General features: G+C 40.8%; 1 protein-coding gene across 1 annotated transcript in view; it reads right to left on the bottom strand.

The window, feature by feature from the left end:
* LOC306856026 (netrin receptor UNC5D-like) overlaps window positions 1-24,719 on the bottom strand; it is a gene marked incomplete at its 5' end in the record, with an annotated part of 279,601 nt that overhangs the window by 61,043 nt on the left and 193,839 nt on the right. Inside the window, 2 exons of the mRNA XM_079394991.1 lie at window positions 4,847-4,950; window positions 8,040-8,183. Coding sequence (XP_079251117.1) covers window positions 4,847-4,950; window positions 8,040-8,183 — 248 coding nt within the window. The remainder of the gene's footprint in view (window positions 1-4,846; window positions 4,951-8,039; window positions 8,184-24,719) is intronic.

Genomic DNA, 24,719 nt, shown 5'->3' with positions numbered 1-24,719 from the left:
GGCTGATTCCTCACCGTTCTCATGATGTGTGTTTCTAAGATTATTCATCCCTGGACAGCTCTTTGGTCTTGGCCATGGTGGAAAGTTTGGAATCTGATTGATTGATTGCTTCTGTGAACAGGTTGTCTTTTATACAGGTTTAAAAGAGTGCTCCTAATCTCAGCTCCTTACCTGTATAAAAGACACCTGTGAGCCAGAAATCTTGCTGATTGATAGGGGATCAAATACTTATTTGACTCATTAAAATGCAAATCAATTTATAACTTTTTAAATAATTTTTTTTGTTGTTATTGTGTTCAATATAACTGTTCAAATAAACATACCAAAATCAGCAGGGGATCAAATATTTTTTTTCCCCCACTGTATATATATATATTTTGAAAGAAATTGGCCATCTCCATTGTCTTGCTAGGGATAAATTTAGCTATTTAAACTATCCTACATAAAATAAAATAATTAAATTAAATAAAGTTAAATAAAATAAATAAATTTATTTTACACTGTTTGCCTAATTGAGATACACTGTAAATGACGCATGATGCATATATGATATTTACCTTGTGTTTATTTACATCACACATTCCATATTTCTCATCTAGATGGTTGTCTCCTTGGAAACAAATCATTTTGCAAAAAAAAAAAAATCCAACAATAAATATTCAAATGGTTTATGATTATTTCTCTTTTCTAAACATGTACTAATTTATATTATTATTATAGATTTAAATGTTTTGAAGAGATAAAATGAAAATTTTACCATCATTTACTCACCCTGGTGATGTTAAAATTGTATGACTTTGTATGACTATGGTTTTATTTTCTATGAAACACAAAATAAAAAATAAAAAAATATCTTATTTTGCAATGAATGTCAAAAAGATCCAGTGTTGTTTTGGACCCCATTACCTTTTATTATGTGGTCAAAAACAGTTGAAGCATTCTTTAAAATAATTATCTTCTTTTGTGTTGCAGAGAAGATTTATTTATTTTTTATTTTTTCTGTTTTTTTCAAAATAAAGAGTTTTTTCAAAATAAATGATGAAGGTATGGTGAAATATTTACATGGCAATACTTATCCTTAAAAAACAAACAAACAACAACAACAACAAAAAAACATCCTAGTCAGATTACTTTAAGATATCAGTCTTTAAAAAAGTATCTAAACTAATAACACAGTAGCTTCTTCTACTTAAAGAAAACGATGCGAATACATCAGTAAAGTTAAAACTCATATGCTACAATCATTTACATGTTAAATACTTGTTTAAATGATTACATTTTAGACAACATCTAAAATGTGTTTTTTTTTTTTTTGGGTTGAAATTATCTGACTAAAATGTATAAATATGTTGATTTTGACTACATTTTTGTCAAGAAAAAACTTTGACTAAGACAATTTTTTTTAAAAAGTGTGAAAAAAACCCACCACTGCCGCCATTAAGGAGTTACAGTGGCATGCAAAAGTTTGGGAACCCCTTGCAGAATCTGTGAAATTGTGAATAATTTTAACAAAATAAGAGAGATCATACAGAATGCATGCTATTTTTTATTTAGTACTGTACAAGGAAACACGATGCATTAAGAGCCGGGGGTGAAAACTTTTTGAATTTGAAGATCAAGGTAAATTGTACTTTATTTGTCTTCCAGGAAACATGCAAGTAGCTTCTGTTGCTTCCGAAGGGCAGAACTAAATGGAAAAAAAAAATATTTCTACAAAATAAGAAAAATTCTTCATTCTGTTCAAAAGAACCTTTTTTAATTGTTGTGTTTGAGTCCCTCAATCATCCTCAGTGTGAAAAGGTGGATCTCAAAATCATACAGTTACTGCTGGAAAGGGTTCAAATATGCAAAAGATGCTGGAAAACTGAGGAATCTGCAGGACATGGAGGATTTTTCTGAAGAACAGTGCTCAGTTTAACTGTTCAGAACAAACAAGTGACTCAAACACAACCATCACAAAACAAAAACACAGTCATAGATCATCCAGGTAACCACACACAGTAGTAAGAACCAAGGGTTCCCAAACTTTTGAAGGGGGTTATTTTAATAATTTCATCTTTTATAGTTTGTTTATCTTGTGGACTATATGTAAACATCTTTTATGTAAAATATCTTACTCAGGACAGTACTAAATAAAAAATAACATGCATTTTGTATGATCTCTCTTATTTTGTTAAAATTATTCACATTTTCACAGATTCTGCAAGGGGTTCCCAAACTTTTGCATGCCACTGTATATACTGCAGTTAATCATGTTGTTATGTTGAGACGTTCCAGAGGCCAACAACACAGACAAACTTCCCGGGTGGCTACATCCAAAAAACAGGCAAACAACAACACTGAATCTGGCACGTCCCTAACAGGTCAATCCAATTAGCCCTGAAAGGGGTACAACACCTCATAACATCGTCATTCTGGGCAAAAATCACCCTTTAAATTTACATTCATTTAGACGGAAAGTGAAAGTGACAAGAAGACAATTACAAAAGAAGGTCTAGTCTGGGTTTGTTCCATCCTACTCAATTAAGTTCCAGTTTCATTAATGTCCCTTTGCATCACTTTGCTTCAATCAAGTCCATGGCCCCTTACGAGCGCTACGGTGACTTTCACTGAATCCCATTAAAGAAATGAACTTTCCAAATCCAACTGCGCTATTTCGGATGTGAGGGTAGAATGGGCCGAACGTGTCCTTCCTTCTCATCCTACTCTTGACAGTGCAGGCTGTGCCATGTTTATTGCTGAATAATTACATTTTAAACACTTTAAATGAATTTGCTTCATCAGATTGAATGATTAATTGCGTCGCTGGATGAGGATTGTGAAGTTAATATGAGCTTAATGATCGGTCTGGTCTCTCAAAGTTATTGAGAGCTTTTTTTTCTCCCATTTTAGCTGTGAGTAATCTGTATGAACTTTACTTTGACAGTTAATATCGTACTTTCATTTCCTTGTTGGTGTAATTGTTTTAATTATGTTACGTTCATTATTCAACAGGGATGATCTTATAGCTCCAGGGAAATGATATTTTCTAAACAGGTTTCCATTCATGCGGGGAACAAACAAAGGATGACATGGATGCCAGAATAAACAATGACAAAATTGTTACAAGCCTGTGACCTTTCGCAAATGTCTTTAGAAAAAATAAAAAATAAAAAATAAAATACAAGCGATTTAATCAAGTTTTCACGTTTCACTGCCAGAATCGAGAGCAAAATAATTAACCCGCGTGAAGCGCAGAGGAGGCATGTCAGCCGTGACTTGCCAATGCTCCCCGAGCCTTTGATCAATTTTCAGTCTCAGCCAGACTTGTGTCCTGTCCAAAGATGGTATCAGCCAGCCAACGGGGGAGCCATCTTGGCTCATATGTTACCGGTGGCAGAGTTCTTCGGCTTGACCTTTAGACTTTGAGCAGCAATGATTACAGAGGGAGCGTTCAGCTGCCAACCTGTAATCTCCAGCGACAAACCCTTCTGGCACAGAGACCTCTGGACCCGGATCTTGGTTCGGTCTCAAACATCGCCTAAGCCTGACTATCCTTTTCAGCAGCAGCGCCATGTTGGCTCTGGTAACTATTGATTAGCTGTAGTGATGGTGCAGGCTGCTTCCCTCCAGATCACAGACGGCAGCTCACCATACAGCCATTTTGGATCCATTTCCAACATGACAGATGGCAAGAGTTGATGTTTTTTTTTTTTTTAAAGCTGATGTTGAATTGTGGTAGCCTAGTTTAAGTATTGCTTGTTCTGAAACTACTACAAAGAACACGGATTGACATAAAAAACAAAAACAAAAAAACAAGGAATCTGTCAGCAGCCTCAGAGAGGCAGACGCAGCGGTATCACTTATCATCTCACTAGAATGTGGGGGATGATAATAATATGACACTGGGTTTATGAGCAGCAATTGCCAGTTTGATTTCCACTAAGCACATGGATATCCTCCTAAGCCTGTCACAAAACTCTGTAGGAGGTTCGATATTATACACTTGGAGTCACTGAGATGAACCTGAGAGCGGTTTCTAAGAACATTTCTTTGACGCTCACAGAATTCACTATCACTTCTTGCTGCAAACTAGAATGGAGATTCCAAATTTAAAATAAAAACAGACTGATGGATGGATGGATAAATAGCCCAACTGCTGCTTCACACTGCAACCCTATTCCCAGGAGAATGAGTTTTCTTAGGACAGTGGACAGCAGTTCAGAGGTTTAGGATGGGATTTGCTTTGCATTATTCAAAGTCTGTGTTCATCTCCAAACTGGCATTCATGCATATAAAAGAAAAGGCCTCACGAGTGACCCAGCAAATGAAAGACGAGGGGCCTACAGTAACACAAACTGTCCATTTGAGTTAAATCTTTTATCTCTTGCTGGAACAGAGCAGCATGGGGCAGTTCTTGTTTCGGAAAACACATATTATTCAGGACATATATAAGGAAAAAAATACAGAAGGAAATGAGAAAGTTCTTAAGAGAGACACAAAAACATCTCCTAAGTTAATGTAATGAGAAGGTGCTTGCTAAAAAGAAACCCTGGAAAAAAATCAACAGACACATGTAAATGCTCTGCAGATCCTGCACTGAGCATGCAAATGCACTTTTGAATATATCACCGTTCCAGAACCCTGACCACGGTAATGATAATGCACATACCAGTACTTCCTCGTAAATACAACCCCACTTATCCCTAATTCGCGGGGAAAGCATGCTCATCAAATGCCTATAAGGCAAGACACAAACAGTGTACTGAATGTCAACACTGACTGATTGATTTGTCTTTTTAAATTCTGTTCAATCGATTAAACACTCACACATTGAGACAGGTAGAGGACGCTGTGAAGCACTCACCTCAGCTGCAGGCACTCCCTCGGGTGGGCGGCAGTGGAGAACAATCATGCCATTCATCGGCACCTCCATCCCCTGCGGCTCCTGTTCAAAGTTCTTCCTTAAGTCTACATGGAAACACAAAGGACACTGGTAGCATGTAGCAGCAACGTTACTAGCTAAATCAAGTAGATATTTTTGTTCAAACAATTTGAATGATGATTTCAATTTGATGTATTGAATAAGAACATATTCTTCCTCCCAGTGCAACTAAAAGTAAGGACTGAACTGATACATACATTAATGTTAACAAAAACAATTTTAGCATCTCACTACAAGCATTAGCATAAATTGGCTTCAACAGTCAAATTCTCTTTTTTGATTTCAAAACATGTCCTCTGGTTTATATATCGCGTATATATTATTTATCTCGTATAAGATGCATTTGGTTGCTCTGCAGTGATAAAATGCGCGAGCAGTACAACCAACAATGCATAATATTAATAACTATGACTGGGACTGTCATATACATAACATTATAATGAGAACACTAATAAAACACTGTGAATTTTTTTAGTTTAGTTTCCGTTGTTGCATGAAGAACGTGTCCACAGAAGAAGTTCATTCAGAGCAGTGCAGACACGTTCATATGCATTCGGGGCATTTTGTGCAAATAGCCTAGAAGTCGAAATATTATCGTTATGTTGTGTAAATAACGAAGCGTATTCTATATTAGATAAATGAGTTAAATCCCATTGATTAAAAACCTTCTATCATATGTGCTTCATTCTACTGGTCATCTTCAGCATGCACAGCTCAAAACAGAAATGCAGAACATCTGTCCCCATTCCTGTAAGCATCTTTGACACCATCCCCCAGCACTGTGGAGAATCAACAACTGGCAGACGATCTTAATGAGTTCTATTGTAGGTTTGAAAAAACACCATTCGCACCTCCTGCAACCCCCCTCTCCCCCACACCTGAACTGCCGATAACAGAAGATGACGTGCGCCAGGTCTTCAAAAAGAACAAGAGAAGGAAGGCCAGCTGGCCCCCATCTTCACACAGATCTTCAACAGATCACTGGAGTGTGTGTAAAGTCCCCTCATGCTTCAAATGCTCCACCATAATCCCCATCGCAAAGGAACCCAAGATTACAGGACTTAATGACTACAGACCTGTGGCTCTAACATTTGTGGTCATGAAGTCATTTGAAAAACTGGTTTTGGCTTATCTGAAGGACATCACTGGACCCTTACTGGACCCCCTGCAGTTTGCCTACAGAGCAAACAGGTCTGTGGATGATGCAGTTAACATGGGACTGCATTACACACTGCAACACCTAGACAGACCAGGGACTTATGTGAGGATCCTGTTTGTGGACTTCAGCTCGGCCTTTAACACTATCATTCCAGACCTCCTCCTGCCCAAACTAACTCAGTTTTCCGTGCCCACCTCCGTCTGTCAGTGGATCAACAGCTTCCTGACAGACAGGCAGCAGCTAATGAGGCTGGGAAAATTCTCATCCAGCACCCGCGCCATCAGCACTGGAGCTCCTCAGGGCTGCGTTCTCTCCCCACTGCTCTTCTCCTTCTACACCAATGACTGCACATCTAAAGACCCCTCTGTCAAGCTCCTGAAGTTTGCAGACAACACCACATTGATTGGACTCATTCAGGACAGTGACGAGTCTGCTTACAGACAGGAGGTTAAGGAGCTGGCTGTCTGGTGCAGTCTTAACAACCTGGAGCTCAACACGCTCAAAACTGTGGAGATGATTGTGGACTTCAGGAGAAACCTCCCTGCTCTCCCCCACTCACCATCATGAACAGCACTGTGACTGCAGTGGAGTCATTCAGGTTACTGGGCACCACAATTTGTCAGGACCTGAAGTGGGACAATCACATTGACTCCATTGTGAAAAAGGCCCAGCAGAGGTTGTACTTCCTTCGCGAGCTGAGGAAGTTCAACCTACCACAGGACTTGCTGAAACAGTTCTACTGTGCCATCATTGAATCCATCCTCTGCACTTCAATAACTGTCTGGTTCAGCTCAGCTACCAAATCTGACCTCAGAAGACTACAGAGTGTAGTCCGTACTGCTGAGCGAATCACTGGTACAACCCTTCCCACTCTCCAAGAACTGTACTTATCCAGAGTGAGCAAAAGGGCTGGTAAAATCACTCTGGACCCCTCACATCCAGCACACTCCCTCTTTGAACTGTTGCCATCTGGGCGACGCTACTCTGAGCACCAGAATGACCAGACACAGAAAGAGTTTCTTCCCTCAGGCAATCCATCTCATGAACACTTGAACTCTTAACAATAAACATGAAACACACAACACTATCCTACTTTTTATTTTATTTTACACACATACTTATTACATTTCAAATTTGCACCTAACATACCTGTACATTGTCTATTTTGTATATTGTGTTTGTGCTATTTGGCACATTGTCCATTTTTGTATATTTGTCCATTATTTATTTTATTTTATTTTTTATTTTTTTATCTGTGTCCTGTCCTGTTGCTGTCATTCTGTCGGACTGTGGAGCTACTGTCACTAAAACAAATTCCTCGTATGTGCAAACATACCTGGCAATAAAGCTCATTCTGATTCTGATTCATTCTGATTCTGATTCTGATTCTGAACATTAATGTCGAATGTCTGACTTGACTCTTGGTAATGTATTTTGTACCCCGCCCTCAAACATATGATACAACTATCAGTCGACTATCAGCAAGATTCCAAAATTCCGAATCGACTATGCAAATCCTTAGTCAGGGACACCCCTAGTTTTAGTCAAGTCAAGTCAATATTATTTGTATAGCGCTTTTAACAATGCAAATTGTGTCAAAGCAGCTTTACATCGGCTTGATATAAAGCTGGGTGGCTTTATATCAGCTTTACAGTATTTAGACAGGGAAATAGTTTGTCGAAATAGTGTCTTTCTCCTCTGGCCAGACAAAATCAGCAGTTTAAATCTAGGCTAAATCAGAATCAGATTGTGCAAAGGACTCATAATTTTATCTAATTATCTTTAGGCACAAGAGATTGGGAAACCTATTTTTAAAGTATTTTCCAGTATTTTTGAAATTCCATTTGGTGCTGTAAAAACAAACTAGCCATTTCATATAAATATTATAAAAAACAAAAACTAAGAATTAAAAAGTGTAATGTTATTTATGAAAAAATAGGTTATGATTATACTGACATGCAATGCGGACGGTGGCTTTGCGACTCTTGGAGGTGCCCAGATGACTCCAGGCCACACACAGACACCAGTAGTCTTCCGGTCCGTGGAAGTCCTCCACCTGCTGTCTGGACACATTTATCATCACTTCACGGATCTTCAGCCCTGCACAGAAAGGAAAAAGGGAAGGGCTAAGAACAAAAATAAAGAGACACGATCCACATTTTATAATGGCTACAGCCTTTGTAAATCAGTACTAACTAAAGATAGCGATGCTATAAACGTAATTGTATTTTGAAGCAGCTCAGCTGTTCCCAAACCAATGTAGCTTTTCCAGTAATGAGCTATTTTTTCCAAAAGCAGCAGTGTAACCTGTTTAAATGTTTTTATATCACATTGTTTGCACAGTGAACTAACTAATCAAAAGCATTCTCTCTGTCTTATGATTCACTGATTCAAGGCTCTGTGAGGCATTTTTGAAGCAAAATATTTAAACTGTTGTTCATCCCTATTTTCATCCCATTTCTAGCTTTATCTGTGCATTAAAGGCAGGGTATGTAATTTTTCAAAAACGTTTTAGAAAACTGAGTCGGGCCGAGTACCAAAATAAACTTGTAGCCAATCAGCAGTAAGGAGTGTGTCTACTCGTGATGTGGAGTAGAGAGCGTTCAGTGAACAGCCGATCTGAGTGACAGAGAGATATGGCGGATAAAAAACAAAAAGAGGAAAACGACTGCGGAACGATAAGGCAAGAAGTAGAACCCATGTAAATATCGGATCAGCTTTCCAGCGCTGGAGAGAACTCAAGGAGCAGAAGGCCTGCGATTGGATGCCGAGGTTGCTTTGTTTCTTCTCGATAGGTGAGTAACACCTTGTCTACACCGGACGCGCCGCGACGCAACAGCTAAAGTCTGCCTACACTGGACGTGTGTATTTCAGTCAAGAATGTAGTTGTTTAAAACTCAAATCTGCGGTTTATTTATAAACACAGCGCCTATTTGAAAATGTGCTTCGCCGATTTCGGAGACGTGAGCTCCACGCAATCACCCGGCGCCCAGTGCTCATGTATCCCAAAGAGAGGAGCATAACCTCGGCTAGTCCTTCTGACATTTGGTGCTGGCTCTGATGTCTCTGTAGTGGTTAAGCATAAGATATAATTTGTTTTGGGTAAATCTAACTTGTAATCTTTGGTCGTTATTCTATTGTTCCATTAATATGTTTAAATGAAAATAAAAAGAGGCAGTGGTGTTTGATATATTTCGTCTGTAAATACAGTGAGGAAGATTGCAGCAGCCAAGGTGAGCTGACTGATGTTATCAAGTATGCTGCTCTTTGCAGAATTACCGGACTTGCATTGTTCTGTCCGTGGGAGCTCACACTCCCGAGTCTAACTAGACTCTACTCGAGTCGAACTACCGAGGATGCAAGTCCGAAATTTGCATACTTGGTATTGAAAAACACGTGCAGACCTAACTTTACGTCACCAGACTATTTGCCTAATCTTCTCGGTACTTTAGACCGCGATGGAAACGCAGACAGCAACAGGTCTGGGGGAAAAAGTTCCTGGGACATATTGTTCCAGGTAATTTCGGTGGAAAAGCGGCTTATGTTTCACAGAACTAATCATTGCCTGAGTTGCAAAAGCTACATATTTGTGGGGCGGATCTATCAATAGGGGCGAGACCCTTTTGGGGTAGGGGCGTGTTTGTTTCGGTGATTTCAAATATTAACATTGCCTTCCAGAAATCCCTTACCCTGCCTTTAAGTCTACATTTTTCTGTGCATATTTAATATCACTCTAATTGAGTTTCCCAATGTTTTTGGTCCCTTATACAGTACATACTGCTCTGATTGATTCAAATAAATAAATCATCAAATAGTATACATTTAAATGTAGTTGAACTCTAAGCTACAAATAGCTTACAGCATGGAAAGTTTCAAAGTAGCTTTAAATGGAGTTAAACAAATAGCAGACACTAAAATTAAAAGCCAGTTAAGCAATATTACCTCAGAGAGCTGGTGCTCCAAATAAACAGTGCTGCTTTTTCCAAACATCTATTGTAATGCTCTAATGTTCAGCTTGCTTCTAATTCCAATATTGCATAAGACCATTTGGGCCTAGTTTGAGTTTAATGAACTTACCAAACCCTTGTGGTTCTTGCAAGAACCACAACCAGGTAGTAACAGATTAAACAGCGCAAACGGTATGAGTCAGAAAGCAGGATTATGGGAATTATGAAAGAATAATGCACATCTTCCTATAGAAAATCTGAGGGAGTTTTTAAAAGCATTCCCCAGGCTCATCTCCAACCATTCTGCTCTCTTCCTAGGCTGCTCTATAATGTATTATTCCTGTCATAAGCCTAATTTTAGTACTGTTGTCGTGCAGACCAAACATTAAATAATGCAGGCGGCGTTTGAGGTGGTGGATTACGCTCTTCTCACAGCCAATGCCCAGAAAGCTTTGCAAAACGCAACCAAAATATATGAGCCAGGGCAACGGTGAGTGTAATGGTTGCAAAAGTGAAAACAGTATTAAATGAAACCGTACTGTGAATTAGAGACAATTATGTTAAGGGTTAGCGGAGGGAGAATTACGACTATGAAACTCTGTCGCAGACGGCAGCATTAATGCGAGCCTCCATGTGGGTCTCTGTGGGTGTATTTTCTCTGCTGAGAGAAAATGAGACTCATCTTTAATGATATTAAGGTAAGCAATGGAAAATCAATTCAAAATTGCTCAGTCCGAGAAGTACGCTTGGCTGTGAGATATGAGCGGAGAGAGGGAGAGAGGGAGAGAGGGAGACGGAGAGGATTTGAAATGAAAAGGGTATTGCTAAATAAAGGGAGACTGAGTCAGGTCAGGACTCTAAGCATCTATAATCCTTTAAATCTGAATGATTATCTTTCAAACAGGCCTGTGGGGAACAGAACAAAACTGACAGAACAGAAACTGAGCTTCCTGTGCCAAAAGGAAGAGAAAAGACAGCAGCGGCAGACACCCTCAATAAAGCACACCAGCTCTAGATACCAGCCCAATACAATTCCCCTGCTGAATGTTGCGATGGAGAGCATCTCATGTTCCCTGAAAAAGCGGGAATGAGATGCTGCGCTTAAAGCGCTATTGGGAACGTTCTTTGTTCGACCGGTTGTTGAAGCACGTGTGTCAAAGACGCCAAACTTTGGCTTATATAACCTCGGTTAGGTGATGTCACTCGATTACAAACACCTGGAGGTTATAAATAGATGTGATGCGGAAACATCCTCAGGTCAAAATTTTGTCTGAAAGGATGTCCAGTCACGCTTATAGTGCGGCATAGAGGTGCAGCATCTCGTTCCCGCTTTTTCAGGGAACAGGGTCACAGTCAAGTAACCCAAGACGCTCCCTTATCAAAAGCTACTCTCGATGCTGCGCTTAAAGCGCTATTGGGAACGACAATACCAACGCCGCCGCACTGGAAGTGTTTGGACCCCCAACGTTGTGTAGTGTGTGCACAAACCTAATAGGCACTGACTCTAGTGGTTCGAAAGGGGTCATGACCAGACCCTCGAGCACAATAGCTAAATCCCACGAAGGGACTGTCGCTCTGGTGGGCGGCCTCAACCGCTTAGCTCCCCGAATGAAGCGGGCAACTAGAGGGTGCTTTTCCACATAAACTCCGTCAATGAGAACATGGCAAGCTGAAATGGCGGCCACATAGACTCAGGAGAGTACCAGGACATGTGCCTGAAGACAATTGCTCTTGCAGGAACTCCAGCACTGAAACCACTTGGAAAATGTGCCATTTGAAAGCATACCTCCTTCTAGTGGAGGGAGTCCTAGCGCTTAGAATAGTCTCTACTACGTCGGGCAGAATCCCAGCATCTCTCAGTTGGTCCCCCTCAGGGGCCAGACATGAAGGTTCCAGAGCTCGGGCCGGGGATTAAATACTGTCCCCTGTGCCTGAGATAGGAGATCTCTCCTGACCGGAATCGCCCACGGCGAGCCGTCGAGGAGGGATATTAGATCTGAGAACCATATTCTGGTCGGCCAACGGGGTGCTATCAGTAAGAGGCAAGAACCCTGTTGACGAACCCTGGCCAGGACACCCGGGAGCAGAGTGATCGGGGAAATGCGTAAAGACCCCGTCTGGGCCATGTATAGGCCATAGCGTCCAGACCCAGGGGAGCTGGAGGAGTCAGAGAGAAGTAGAGGGGACATTGTGCTGTCTCCTGTGAAGCAAAGAGGTCCACCTCCACTTCGTAAAATCTCTCCCAGATTTGACTGACTACTTCAGGGTGGAGTTTTCATTCCCCATGTGTCTCAGCTTGTCTGGACAGCAAGTCTGCTCCCACATTCATATGCCCGGGGATGTAAATCGCCCCGAGGGACAGGAACTTGTCCTGTGCCCAAAGCAGAACCTGCTGCGCTAGTCTGTTCAGGCGGCGCGAACGCAGTCCACCCTGGTGATTATGTAAGAGACTACCGCCGTGTTGTCCACCCGCAGTAGGACATGGTAGCTTCTCAACTGCTGGAGGAAGTATTTCAGGGCCCGAAATAGAGCCATCATTTCGAGGCAATTGATGTGCCATTCGAGAAGATGCCCTCTCTAGATCCCTTGGGCTGGATTGCCATCCAAGACTAGAGACCTAGAACCCTCTGAAGGTAATGAACAGTAATTCTCTGGCCTAGCTTGATGTTCTTTAGGGCGTTTAGAATGGATTCGACGCGTGCAGGAGACAGCTGTGCCTGCGTCGTGATCAAATCCCATACAACCTCCAAATATGTTGTCCTCTGAGCAGGAGCGAGAACGCTTTTCTTGGTGTAGAGTCTCAACCCCAGAGATTCGAAATGAGCTAGGACGACATCTCGATGTCGAAGCGCAAGCTCTTGTGACTGTGCCAGAATCAGCCAGTCGTCTATGTAATTTAAAATGCGGATGCCCTGGAGTCGCAGAGGAGCCAGTGCTGCATCCATGCATTTCGTGTACGTGTGGGGTGACAAAGCTAGGCCGAATGGAAGAACCTGATACTGGTAAGCTTCGCCCCGAAAGCGAACCTCAGGAACTTCCTGTGTTGTGGCAATATTTCTACGTGAAAATATGCGTCCTTGAGATCGATTGTCATGAACCAATCCCCCGATTGGAGCTGGGACACAATCATCTTGATTGTCAACATTTTGAACTTGTAAGTTCTGAGGTAGCGGTTCAACCCGCGAAGATCTAAAATTGGACGCAACCCCCCATCTTTCTTGGGAACCAGAAAATAACGGCTAATAATAGCCTGACTCTCTATCTGGCAGGGGAACATGTTCTATGGATCCTTTGTCCAGCAGAGCTTGCAATTCCTTTGTCAACAAATACACTCGTTCCGGTTTCACGGAAGTGGAGACCATGCCGTTAAAACGCGGAGGCCGATATGCAAATTGAATCCTGTAGCCTGCCTCTACAGTCCTTTCTACCCACGGAGAGGGTAGAAAGTAGCTTTTGGCACATTTGGCAGTAGCTTCCACGCTGCCAGCTTCTCTGAAAGGGGCCCTAGTTTTGACACTTCCCTTTGATGGGGGGATGTTAGATGTGCGGTGTCCTGAAACATGGCAGGAAGCAACCGAACACGTAACATTTCGCTGGAGACCGCTGCTCCCTGAAACACCAGTGGCGACGGAAATTGAACAACGGCCTCCTGAGGGTGCCAGGAAGGAGTCTTTATTCTCTGTTGGTCTCTTTATTCTCTGTTCTTTTTCTTGGAGGAGATGATGCTCCTCAGGTCCGGTCTCTTTGAGGTGGATTGTGAAGCGCAGCAAGCCACACCCAAGTCTCTACGAGGGGGTGCTCGGCTCCCTACACTCTCTTTTTGTGCTTCATGCCTCAAAGGAACCGGACCTGGTCGGGACCGGGACCGGGACCGGTCCCAACTCTTGAGCACGGTGGGGAAGAAACCTCACAAACGCCTCCTCATAGCGTTTTGCCTCCCGGAACCTAGTGGCGACGGTGTTAACGGCATCGCCAAATAGGCCGGAAGGTGAGATGGGGGCATCAAGGAGGAAAGCGTGGCCTTTGTCCTCGGCCCGTTCAGAAGAAACGCCGGAGCGTGCTTGAGAAACGGACGTGAGGGCTTCATGATCCGGCGAGAGCGCGAGAGAAAGGGGTGAGTCCGTCTCACGCGACTCAGCCAGATCAACACGTGATCCCCACAAGCTTCTAAAGAAGGCGAGGTGCGCTGGAAGCACTTTGATCGAAAGGAGATCACAGTGCTCGCACTCGCCCTCGAGCCAGAGGATCGTGTGCTCTTCCCCCAAACACTCAAAGCAGAAAGCATGGAGATCTTCGTCAGAGAGCTGCCTCTGACAAGGAGGTAAACATTTCCTCTCCTGATCTGCCATAATGAGTAGTTGAACAAAGAGCATTCCCAATAGCGCTTTAAGCGCAGCATCGAGAGTAGCTTTTGATAAGGGAACTGTATATTCACAGGATAATGTGACGGTGCTGAATATATGGCCTGCAATGAAGGCTCCTGCGGATAATATGAATTGAAAATACTTGTTTAGCTGCATTCAGGGTTATACATGCTGGAAATGAGACCTCTAAGTGACTTGACAAAATAACCTGTAGAGATCAAGGAGGTCTTTAATACAAGGAGAACAATGTCTGTTCATTCTCATTTATCTCAATGGCAGTTGCTTGGCAATGCTCAACCATCTTTGCTATTGGTCTCTCAGTTCTGCTGCCAGGATGCTTTGAGCCAATCACTTCAAGCTGTAAATGTCATGTGAATACTTCTTTTAGTATTTTTTACTACACAGATTTATGTGTAGTTAAAACACTGCTGAAAAAAATGCGGCAGAACATTTTGAATATTCATAATAATAATAATAATAATAATAATAATATACTTCTTGAGCACCAAATCAGAATATTAGAATGATTTCTGAAGGATCACTGAAGACTGGAGTAATGGAAACTGCTGAAAATTCAGCTTTGCAATTTCAAGAATAAATACATTTTATAATATATTACAATAGAAAACAGGTATTTTAAATTGGAATAATATATCACAATATTACTGTTTTACTGTATTCTTTATCTAATAAATTATCAAAATATATTCAATATAATAAAATACAAGCTATATCAACAAACACTCAGGCACTGGTACAAAATTTTATATTCTATAATAAAAATTTAACCAGATGGTGTAGTTACTACAGCCCTGAATTTACAAAGTGCCAAATTGGAGTAAATAAAATAATAAATTAAAAGAGACAATTAAATTTAATTACTTTACAAGGAACTTCTGGTGGAAACTGCTAGAATAATCTGACTTTTTTTTTTTTTATCTGAGGAGACAGATATATAGAGATAAAATTAAATCAGATAAAACAGATAAAATACAGAATCATAGCCTGTAAGAAATATTTATGGCTGGTACAATTTCTCAATTCATTGCTATAGGCAAGAAGATATGTACACACCACCTCAGACACAGATTCTGTCGCATCCAATTCCGCCCCCGGGGATACAGCCAAGAAACTGGAACCTTCCAGCTCTCGTCCACAAATACTCATAGGAATCGAGACGCCCAAGCCAAGTTTGGAACTAAACGACCAGAAGCTTGAGTGTGTGACTGCTCGGACAAAGTGCTGCCACCGAGAAAACTGTTTCACTGGAGGCACCGCTGACTTTAAATAAACCATATAAATCATAATCTCAGGCCCCGGACAGAGACAGAGTGTGTGTGTGTACAGACAAAGGAAAGTAGAAAACAGTAAAGCATGACTAACGATTATGAATGTGTGGCATATGGAGAGCGCTGCATTTGATGCTAGTGTTGTGTGTGGCCTTACAGGAAGCACATAGACCATGGCATATGTGATAGTAAACCCATTGTTTCTGATGCATCCATTAGAGAAGAAAATCTCCCACAAACCAACCAAATGTGACATCCTGCCATGGCTGCCAAATACCTTGAGTCCATGGATTAACTACGAAGCCCAGATACACATCTGTAGCGCATCCAAAACCCAGTTGTATTCCTCTCTGGAGTGGCTTTGATGCACACTTGGCTTCTTCTGAGAGTTTTGGTTATTCTTTTCGTATTGTGCATGTAAACACACAGACATCTTGTATTCCTGAACTTGCGCCAAGCCCTGTGCCAACTACGTACTGCTGAAATGTCTGAGCATCCATCAGGAACGGAGCTCTTTCGCATCCTGTGCTGGTTCTAAATGGAATTCTGCATCTTGTGATTACATGCATCGCTGGGAACGTCTTATTTGATTAGTTCATGCAATATTAAAAACATTATGTTTGACAAGCAGTCAGGCTTATGCAATGTCAACATTCCAGTGCTTTCAATGTTTTCTGGAAATTATGATAGTAAGAGATTTTTATTATTTTTATTAACCTGGTTGTTTTCAGCTCAACTTTGTTATTACATATTATATATTACCTATACATACACACATTCAAGATTATTACATATTCTTTTTTGCAGTAAAATTAATATTGAAGCATTATGTATTTGTGCATATGTTATAATACATTCTGAAATAATATTTTCATGAAAATACTGGGGGAAGTTATGTAGAGTTTGGGAAAGTTAATATTACATAAATTATATAGTTTCATAACATAAGTAAAGTACTATTATAAACTAGTATAAATTAGAAGTTATAATTATTATACCAAAATGCTGAAAAACATTTGTTGCCAATTAAGTGGTGATAAAGAAACACTGTTAATTCATATGTAAACGGCAAAACTACAAAATAAAAAAATAAAGTTTTTCTAAATCAACAAAAGTAAATTAATAAAAATGATTAAATTATAAATAAAATATAAAATATTCATAATACACACACACACACACACACACACACACTATACTATAATGTACTATACTATATAGAACTATAAAATTACGCTACTATTATACTGTGTTTGACCTTGAAAAAATCCAAACTTCCATCCAAGAAAGACAAAAAATCCACTTCCTCATTTTTTCCCCTCTTTTCATCATCCTCTAATTCCTGGTCCCAACACATTCATGTATTCCTTCTCTGCTTTCCAAGCAGGCTCTCGTCTTCATCCCTACTGTACTTTTCATGCCAGATTCAGGGTTGGAGGGCCCCTAGTCTCCGAGAGAGTCAGTGGCAGCTTTGTTCACCCATGGTCCTCATCCCTCTTTTCCTTTCTTTTCCTGTTCCAGCATTTGGAGATTGGTGTGGGTGTTTGTGTGTATATATGTGTGTGTGTGTGTGTGTGTGTGTGTGTGTGTGTGTGTGTGTGTCGGTGCTGGGATCTGGCTTGTGGCTGAGTGGCAGTGGAGAGTTCTGGGAGAGATTTGGAGAACCAAATCGGTGTCTCACAACAGTAACAATGTCTCAGTGTCTGGATCTGCACATCCAGTTATGCCACGTCCAAAGTGTCCTCGCTCTAGCAGTGCTTGGCAGAGACCGACAGATCTGATCCCTCTCCTAGTGCTGGCAGCCATCGGGCTGCAGCTGTGTGTTTGCGTGTGTGAATATTGTCTGACTGTTGGCTTTGAGCTCTTTAAGCAGTCGGAGGTCTGTGCCATCCCTATGAGCCTTCTGATCCTGTAGAAACACAGTGTGTATGTGAGGTTATAGGGCCACTTCAAGGATTAAAAATCACAGATAACAGCATGGACGAATGATGTTTATCAGTGCTACATCTGGGAAAGTGTTTCAAACTGCATGACAGCTGTATTCAGTTGGGGAAGTCGTGGCCTAATGGTTAGAGAGTTGGACTCGTAATCCAAAGGTTGCGGGTTCGAGTCTCGGGCCGGCAGGGATTGTAGGTGGGGGGAGTGAATGTCCAGCGCTCTCTCCACCCTCAATACCACGACTGAGGTGCCCTTGAGCAAGGCACCGAACCCCCAACTGCTCCCCGGGCGCTGCAGCATAAAATGGCTGCCCACTGCTCCGGGTGTGTGTTCACGGTGTGTGTGTGTTCACTGCTGTGTGTGTGCACGTAGGATGGGTTAAATGCAGAGCACGAATTCCGAGTATGGGTCACCATACTTGGCTGAATGTCACTTCACTTCACTTCACTTCACATTTGTGATCAAGATCAAATCAACAACAGCTAGTTCAGCTTTATATTTTAATTATCCTTAAAACCATATTTGATTACCATGATTTGTTTAAAATTGTAGCTGTTTTATCTATTTATTTCTTACATGCTTTACACTCTGTAAAGTTTCAGGAGTGACAACCGCATTTAAATACAGAAGTGAATCCCCTAAATTATAGTTTTGTGTGTGTATGGAAGAAAACGTATTGGGTGTGCATTGTACATTTTAGATTTTGTTGCTAATTTGAAATATATAAATTAATTGTGAGTTCAGCAAGCAGTTCTTGAGATTTCAGGATTTCTCCATTCATAGAGAGGACTTGGTCTTTTTTGTTTAAATTTAGAAGTGTTACCATGTCCACTTATTAAGTGACACTTAGTAAGCATCTTTGGGCTTGTTGTTTGTGCTCAGCTCATGAAGCAATCCAGTTTATGGAGTTAATAAAGTAGGTTGCTATATTTTATTATGGGGTTCTTCTTTTTTTCTAGCAAGATCTGGCAAGACTAATGATTCAAAATATACCCTGTGATTTCTTGCACTGCACATACTGAAAATACAGTTCTGATACATGCTTAAATATGTCATTAATGACCAGCTGTTTAGTTTGGTTTTGTACACACTGTATACAATTTCTACAAATTTTTCAGGAGTTATTTCAGATGTAGAATGCAGTTGTTACGCACATTACCTAACTGTGTGTGTATCAACCAGGATTAAGCACTAAAAAGTGAACTGACAACCGCATATGTGGTCAAAAACTATGCGAAAACTATGTGAACATGTTATGTTGGGAGTCACCCAACCAACATTTTTTGTTCATGTTAATATTATCGATTGTTTATGCAAACACAAATTGCTGCCAATTTTATTTGTTGTTTGTTGGTTTTCTATATAAGGCTTAGTGAAATGATTACAGTGATACTGTGTTAATATTTATGAACTGTGATCATTTTGTTCACTATAATCATGACACTGAAGAGACGTAACACTAAAAAAAGTGCTAAAAAGCCCTTTTAGACAGACTAAGCACATTCCGTAGTGTCTTGACTGACAGTGCAACTGCTAATCCTGAATCAAAGCCTTTTGTTAACAAGTCTGTGAGAAGTCTAAACAGTTACTGTTCATAATCCTGGATTCCAGCTACATCTTATTTTGCTGTTGTTCACACATTCATGTATAGCTCATTCAGCCTTGAGGATTCGTAAGGGCATGCATTTTCTTTTCCCTTCATCTCTTTCAAACTCCCTCTCCTCTGTTTTTCTCCATCTTCTTTGTCCTTCCTGGATCTCAATGCATCTTGTCTTATGTCGGTCTTTCTCTGTTGGCGGTAGATGATATAGCGCAGTGGGCTAGCTGTGATCTTAATGCAGAATGCTGGACATCGATCCCTCTTGCAGTCGCCAAACAGCAGGTGAGGACCATCTCACCCTCCATCTCTTGCTGTGTCCCTTTTTCCCTCCTTCTGTAGTTGCCTTCCAAGTGTCTTCTCTTATCTATCTCCTGTTTACCCATCAGCCCACTGGATATTCACCATACAGTGACATTTTAAAGAGACTGTTCTCCCAAAATATTTGAAAACTGATATCATTTATTCACCCTGATGTCTATAAAAACATATTCAGCTTTCTATTTTAAATTGAACGCAAAAGCAGATTTATGCTGCTCTTTTGAATACTTTTAAGCTCTGAAAAGGCTTTTATGACCTTGAAAACCATTAATCAAAAAATGCTGTGTGAACATTCTTCAAAACATCTTCTTTTGTGTTCCACTGAAGAAAGTCTGTCATACAGGACGTGAAGCAACATAAAGTTTCATTTTTGAGCGAATTACTCCTTAAACTCTTTTCCTCCTAGACTTCTTGTAAACTTCTTGCATCCTGTCATCCTCTACCCCTTAAATCTCTTTAATGTCACCCATTTTTTTGCATTTCTCCCTTACCCTCCATCCTTCTCCGCTCATCCCTCCATTCGACTCCCTAAATCTCTCCTTTGGCAGATCTCTATCATTATCGCTCTCCTAATAAATCTCTCCTCCTCTCTCTTTTCATTTTTGCTCTCAGTCTGTCTATCTTACTTTCTCTGTGGTAGTAGGATCAGAGGCTTTAGCCGTGTGATCTGTATTGATCAGTGAGCAGTGGGGTTATACTTCTCTGGCTGACTGTTGCTCTGCACTGTCCTGCCTTCCTGCTCTCTTCCAGCCCATATCCATAGCCATGACAACAGGCTAAGCTTTGGCCAGTGAGTCACTTCCTGTGGCATATTTTTTTTATTATATGAGTTTTATTAAAAGTTCACCCGACTGAATCACTCAATCTTATTTGTGAAAAGGAGCAAGTGGTTCATAAAGAATTGAATCACTCTTTTGAGTCGGTACTTTTAAATTCAACTCAAACTACCCTTCACTTCACTACTGTCAGTCCTCCGTCGTGTGTCATGTTCCCGCCTCATGTTTCCATATTTGGTTTGTTTCCTGTCCTTGTTATATGTGATTATTAGTTAATTCTTGTCCAGTCATGTTTGTCTAATTATCTGTGCTTATCCTGTGTATTTATAGTCCTGTCTGTTCAGTTTGAGTTTCATCTGGTCAACTCGTTACTCCCCGGTGTTTCTGTCTGTCATCCTTGCCTTGTCTTGCCCTGCCTTGATGTCATCATTAAAGACTGTATTTTGAGTTTACATCCTTGTCTGCGTGTTCCTAGTCCGTCCCTGCTCTGTGCACCGTGACAACTACTCTGAATAAACAGGTTTTTTTTTTTTTTTTTTCAAATTTAGCCTGTGCGACTTCCGACTCATTTCGTCAGAACGGGTCACATATGGTGGCACACTGCCCACAAGGCTATTGGTGTCGACATTCAGTCGGATTTGTGATCCAAATCAACTGGTTCCTTAAAAAGAAATGATTCAAAGGAATCATTTGTTCATTGATCCGGTTACCAACTTCAGCCCACCGATAGCTGTTTTTGTGCTGACAACTCAATTGAGGGGAAGTTATCAGAGAATAAGGACATAATTTTGGTCTGTTATACACAAAGCTGTCATGCAACTTTAACAGACTTGGAATACAGCAGCCGACTGGTAAGTAATGGCAGAATTTAAATTTTTGGGTGAACAATTCCTGCAGTCATTTGCTATCAATTGTACCAGGATCATTATCACCCCTGGCAACACGAGCAACTGACACCTCACAGGCGCTGCAGCTCACAGAGCCCTATCAAAAAATTTTTCATGAAGCACCAGCACAAAAGCCAACACAGTCCTCATAATTATTAAACAAACCAGCACATTTTCTCAAGCACAGGTGCACAAATGTGTGATAATGCACTGGATGCACACACTCACACTCTCATCACGACTGAATTATGAATCATTGACCGCACAGTGAACCACCAACGCCTGAGGTGTGTCTGCAAGGTCACACACCTGAGCCCCCATTGACCCGCAGATGTTCTTTAGACATCACCCTAGGAAAACACTCATTGTCATCCTTGTGCTTTTAGCTAATATACAGTTCTAAAAATACTTATTTCATTCAACAATCTTCCAAATGGGCCTTTATACTATAGTGTTTCAAATTTAATGCAACCCACATTTTTTTATGTTCTGCAGAAGAAAGCGACAGGTCATACAGGTTAGGGACAGTAACATGCATGATGACAGAATTTTTATTTTTGGGAAACCTATCCCTATGACATCTCTTTATTTAAAATGCACTTGTAGTATCAGATTTTAAAGCTCATGTTAATAACACAACAGTGTTGCGATTAGTAGCAAACAGAGCTGTGAATGCTGCTGGGAGTTGATTATACTGTCCTGCTCGTGCGTGATTCTGTTCATATGCCAGAGAATCGCAGTGGTGTCCAGTCCTGTTAGCCAGCTCTGCTGTGACTGTGTGTTTGGCCACAGGAAGGTAACAGAGCTGACTAATTCTGAAACAGACCTGCAAGCTGGCCACTCTTCCTGATGGCGTTCATCAAACATGAGGCGGTAAAGCCGGAGCTTTCCTTTTACGTCTCTATTAATGCCTGCGATTCTTTGTTCTGGAATCAGAGCCAAATACAAAGGCATAAAATTACACAAACAAACCCCGGGTGATATTTACAGTGCAGTAAACGACACTGTTTCATGGTCCAGTGCTGGTGCAACTGATTCACGTGCTAAAGCCATTTTTATTAACATCAGGCAGATAGAATTGGATTATTTATGTGTATATGTACGTCTATAAGACACTGTCTGTCTGCATCAACCTTGTCCTGTCCCGCAGTGCGGTTTTAGAGTCTTTACCGGTCTTCACAAAAGTTCACCATTTCAAAAGTACTGACAGATTTACTAGCCATCCATCCGTGAGCGATTCCATTCAGCCCAGCAGGACAAATAATCCAAGCAGGCACGCAAGCAGTCCAAGGACACCGCGGCTCCTACTCTCTGAGTTTGATTTATCGGTTTTGCTGCCAGAGAGATGCGATCGGAGCGTATCTGTGCTGGACCGAGGGAGCCCGGTCTTAATCAACGAAGCCTCACAGATGTACAGAGATGATTAGCCAGTCCAACAACAACCTGCTGAGACTCAATGGTCAATGCCGGGCACGGATAGAAGATCTCTGTAAGTGTGCTAAGAGGAAGCTGAGATAGCAAGCTGGGCGCATGCAACATCACTTTTGAGGTGGATGTTTATTTTAGCAGATGATCCTAGATTAGCCTTGGGGCTTTCAGCGTGTGAGCTGATGTTACTTAGATTTGTAAGCAGTAGGTTCCTTCTACTTTACAATGGGGTGGTTTGGCCTAGTGGTTAAAGATCTGGGATGATAACCAAAAGGCTGTAGGTTTGAGCTAATCTACAGGTACATCTAAAAAAATGTGAATATCGTGAATTAGATTCTTTTAACTAATTTCAAAAAGTGAAACTTTTATATATTTTAGATTCATTACATGTAAAGTAAAACATTTCAAAAGTTTTTTGTTTTAATTTTGATGATTAGAGCTTACAGCTCATGAAAGTCAAACATCAGTATTTCAAAATATATTTGAGTTTCAATTAATGACCATCCCTACAGTATAAATTCCGGTTATCTCTTGTTCTTTGAAACCACAATAATGGAGAAGACTGCTGACTTGGCAATGATCCAGAAGACGAACATTGACGGCCTCCACAAAGAGGGTAAGTCACAGAGGGTCATTACTGAAAGGTGTGGCTGTTTACAGAGTGCTGTATCAAAGCATATTAAATGCAAAGTTGACTGGAAGGAAGAATTTGGGTAGGAAAAGGTGCACAAGCAACAGGGATGACCGCAAGCATCAAGAGTCACCACACCACCACACCACACCACACGTCTTCAGGAAACTTCTGAACCAGAGACAATGTCAGAAGCGTCTTACCTGGGCTGCGGGGAAAAAGAACTGGACTGTTGCTCAGTGGTCCAAAGTCCTCTTTTCAGATGAAAGTAAATTTTGCATTTAATTTGGAAATCAAGGTCCCAGAGTCTGGAGGAAGAGTGGAGAGGCACAGAATCCATGTTGCTTGAAGTCCAGTGTGAAGTTTCCACAGTCATTGATGATTTGGGCTCCCATGTCATCTGCTGGTGTTGGTCCACTGTGTTTTCTGAAGTCCACAGTCAACGCAGCCATCTATCAGGAACTTTTAGAGCACTTCATGCTTCCTTCTGCTGACAAGCTTTATGGAGATGCTGATTTCATTTTCATTTTCAGGACTTGGCACCTGCCCACATTGCCAAAGGTACCAAAAGCTGGTTCAATGACCATGGTGTTACTGTGCTTGATTGGCCAGCAAACTCGCCTGACCTGATCCCCATAGAGAATCTATGGGGTATTGTCAAGAGGAAGATGAGAGAAACCAGACCCAACAATGCAGATGACCTGAAGGCCGTTATCAAAGCAACCTGGTCTTCCATTACACCTGAGCAGTGCCACAGGCTGATTGCCTCCATGCCACGCCGCATTGATGCAGTAATTCATGCAGAAGGAGGCCCAACCAAGTATTGAGTGCATAGAAATGAACATACTTTTCAGAAGCTTAACATTTCTGTTTAAAATGTCCTTTTTTATTGATCTTATGTAATATTCTAATTTTCTGGGACACTAAATTTTGGGTTTTCATTATCTGTAAGCCATAATCATCAAAATTTCAAGAAATAAAGGCTTGAAATATTTCACTCTATGTGTAATGAATCTATATAATATATGGGTTTCACTTTCTGAAATGAGTGACAAAAAATATTGACCTTTTTCATGATATTCTAATTTTTTTAGATGTACCTGTATAAGCACCACTGTGCCTGTGGCAAGACACTTAAACCCATGTAGCTCCAGGGAGACTGTCCTTAATATAAGTGCACCATAAGACCTGTTTCAGCAAAAATGTAGCATAATTACAACAGCAAGCTCTATGAAAAAAAATTAAGTGATTTATAAGTTCCCACATAGAGTATTTTATTTTAAATTAAAGTCAAATAAGATTTTTGAGAATTTTATAAACTTGTTGTCACCACGCTTTCATCCAAATAATAATTTTTCAACACAGAAAAGAGGCCAAATCCCCAAGTGTAGCAACAAACTTCTCCAAATATGACGATACACAATATGTGCCCTAATGGCAGTAATAACAAACTTTGAG

This window comes from Barbus barbus (genome assembly GCF_936440315.1).
Source record: "Barbus barbus genome assembly, chromosome: 36".
Taxonomy (NCBI): domain Eukaryota; kingdom Metazoa; phylum Chordata; class Actinopteri; order Cypriniformes; family Cyprinidae; genus Barbus; species Barbus barbus.
This window is presented reverse-complemented; position numbering and strand designations above follow the sequence as displayed.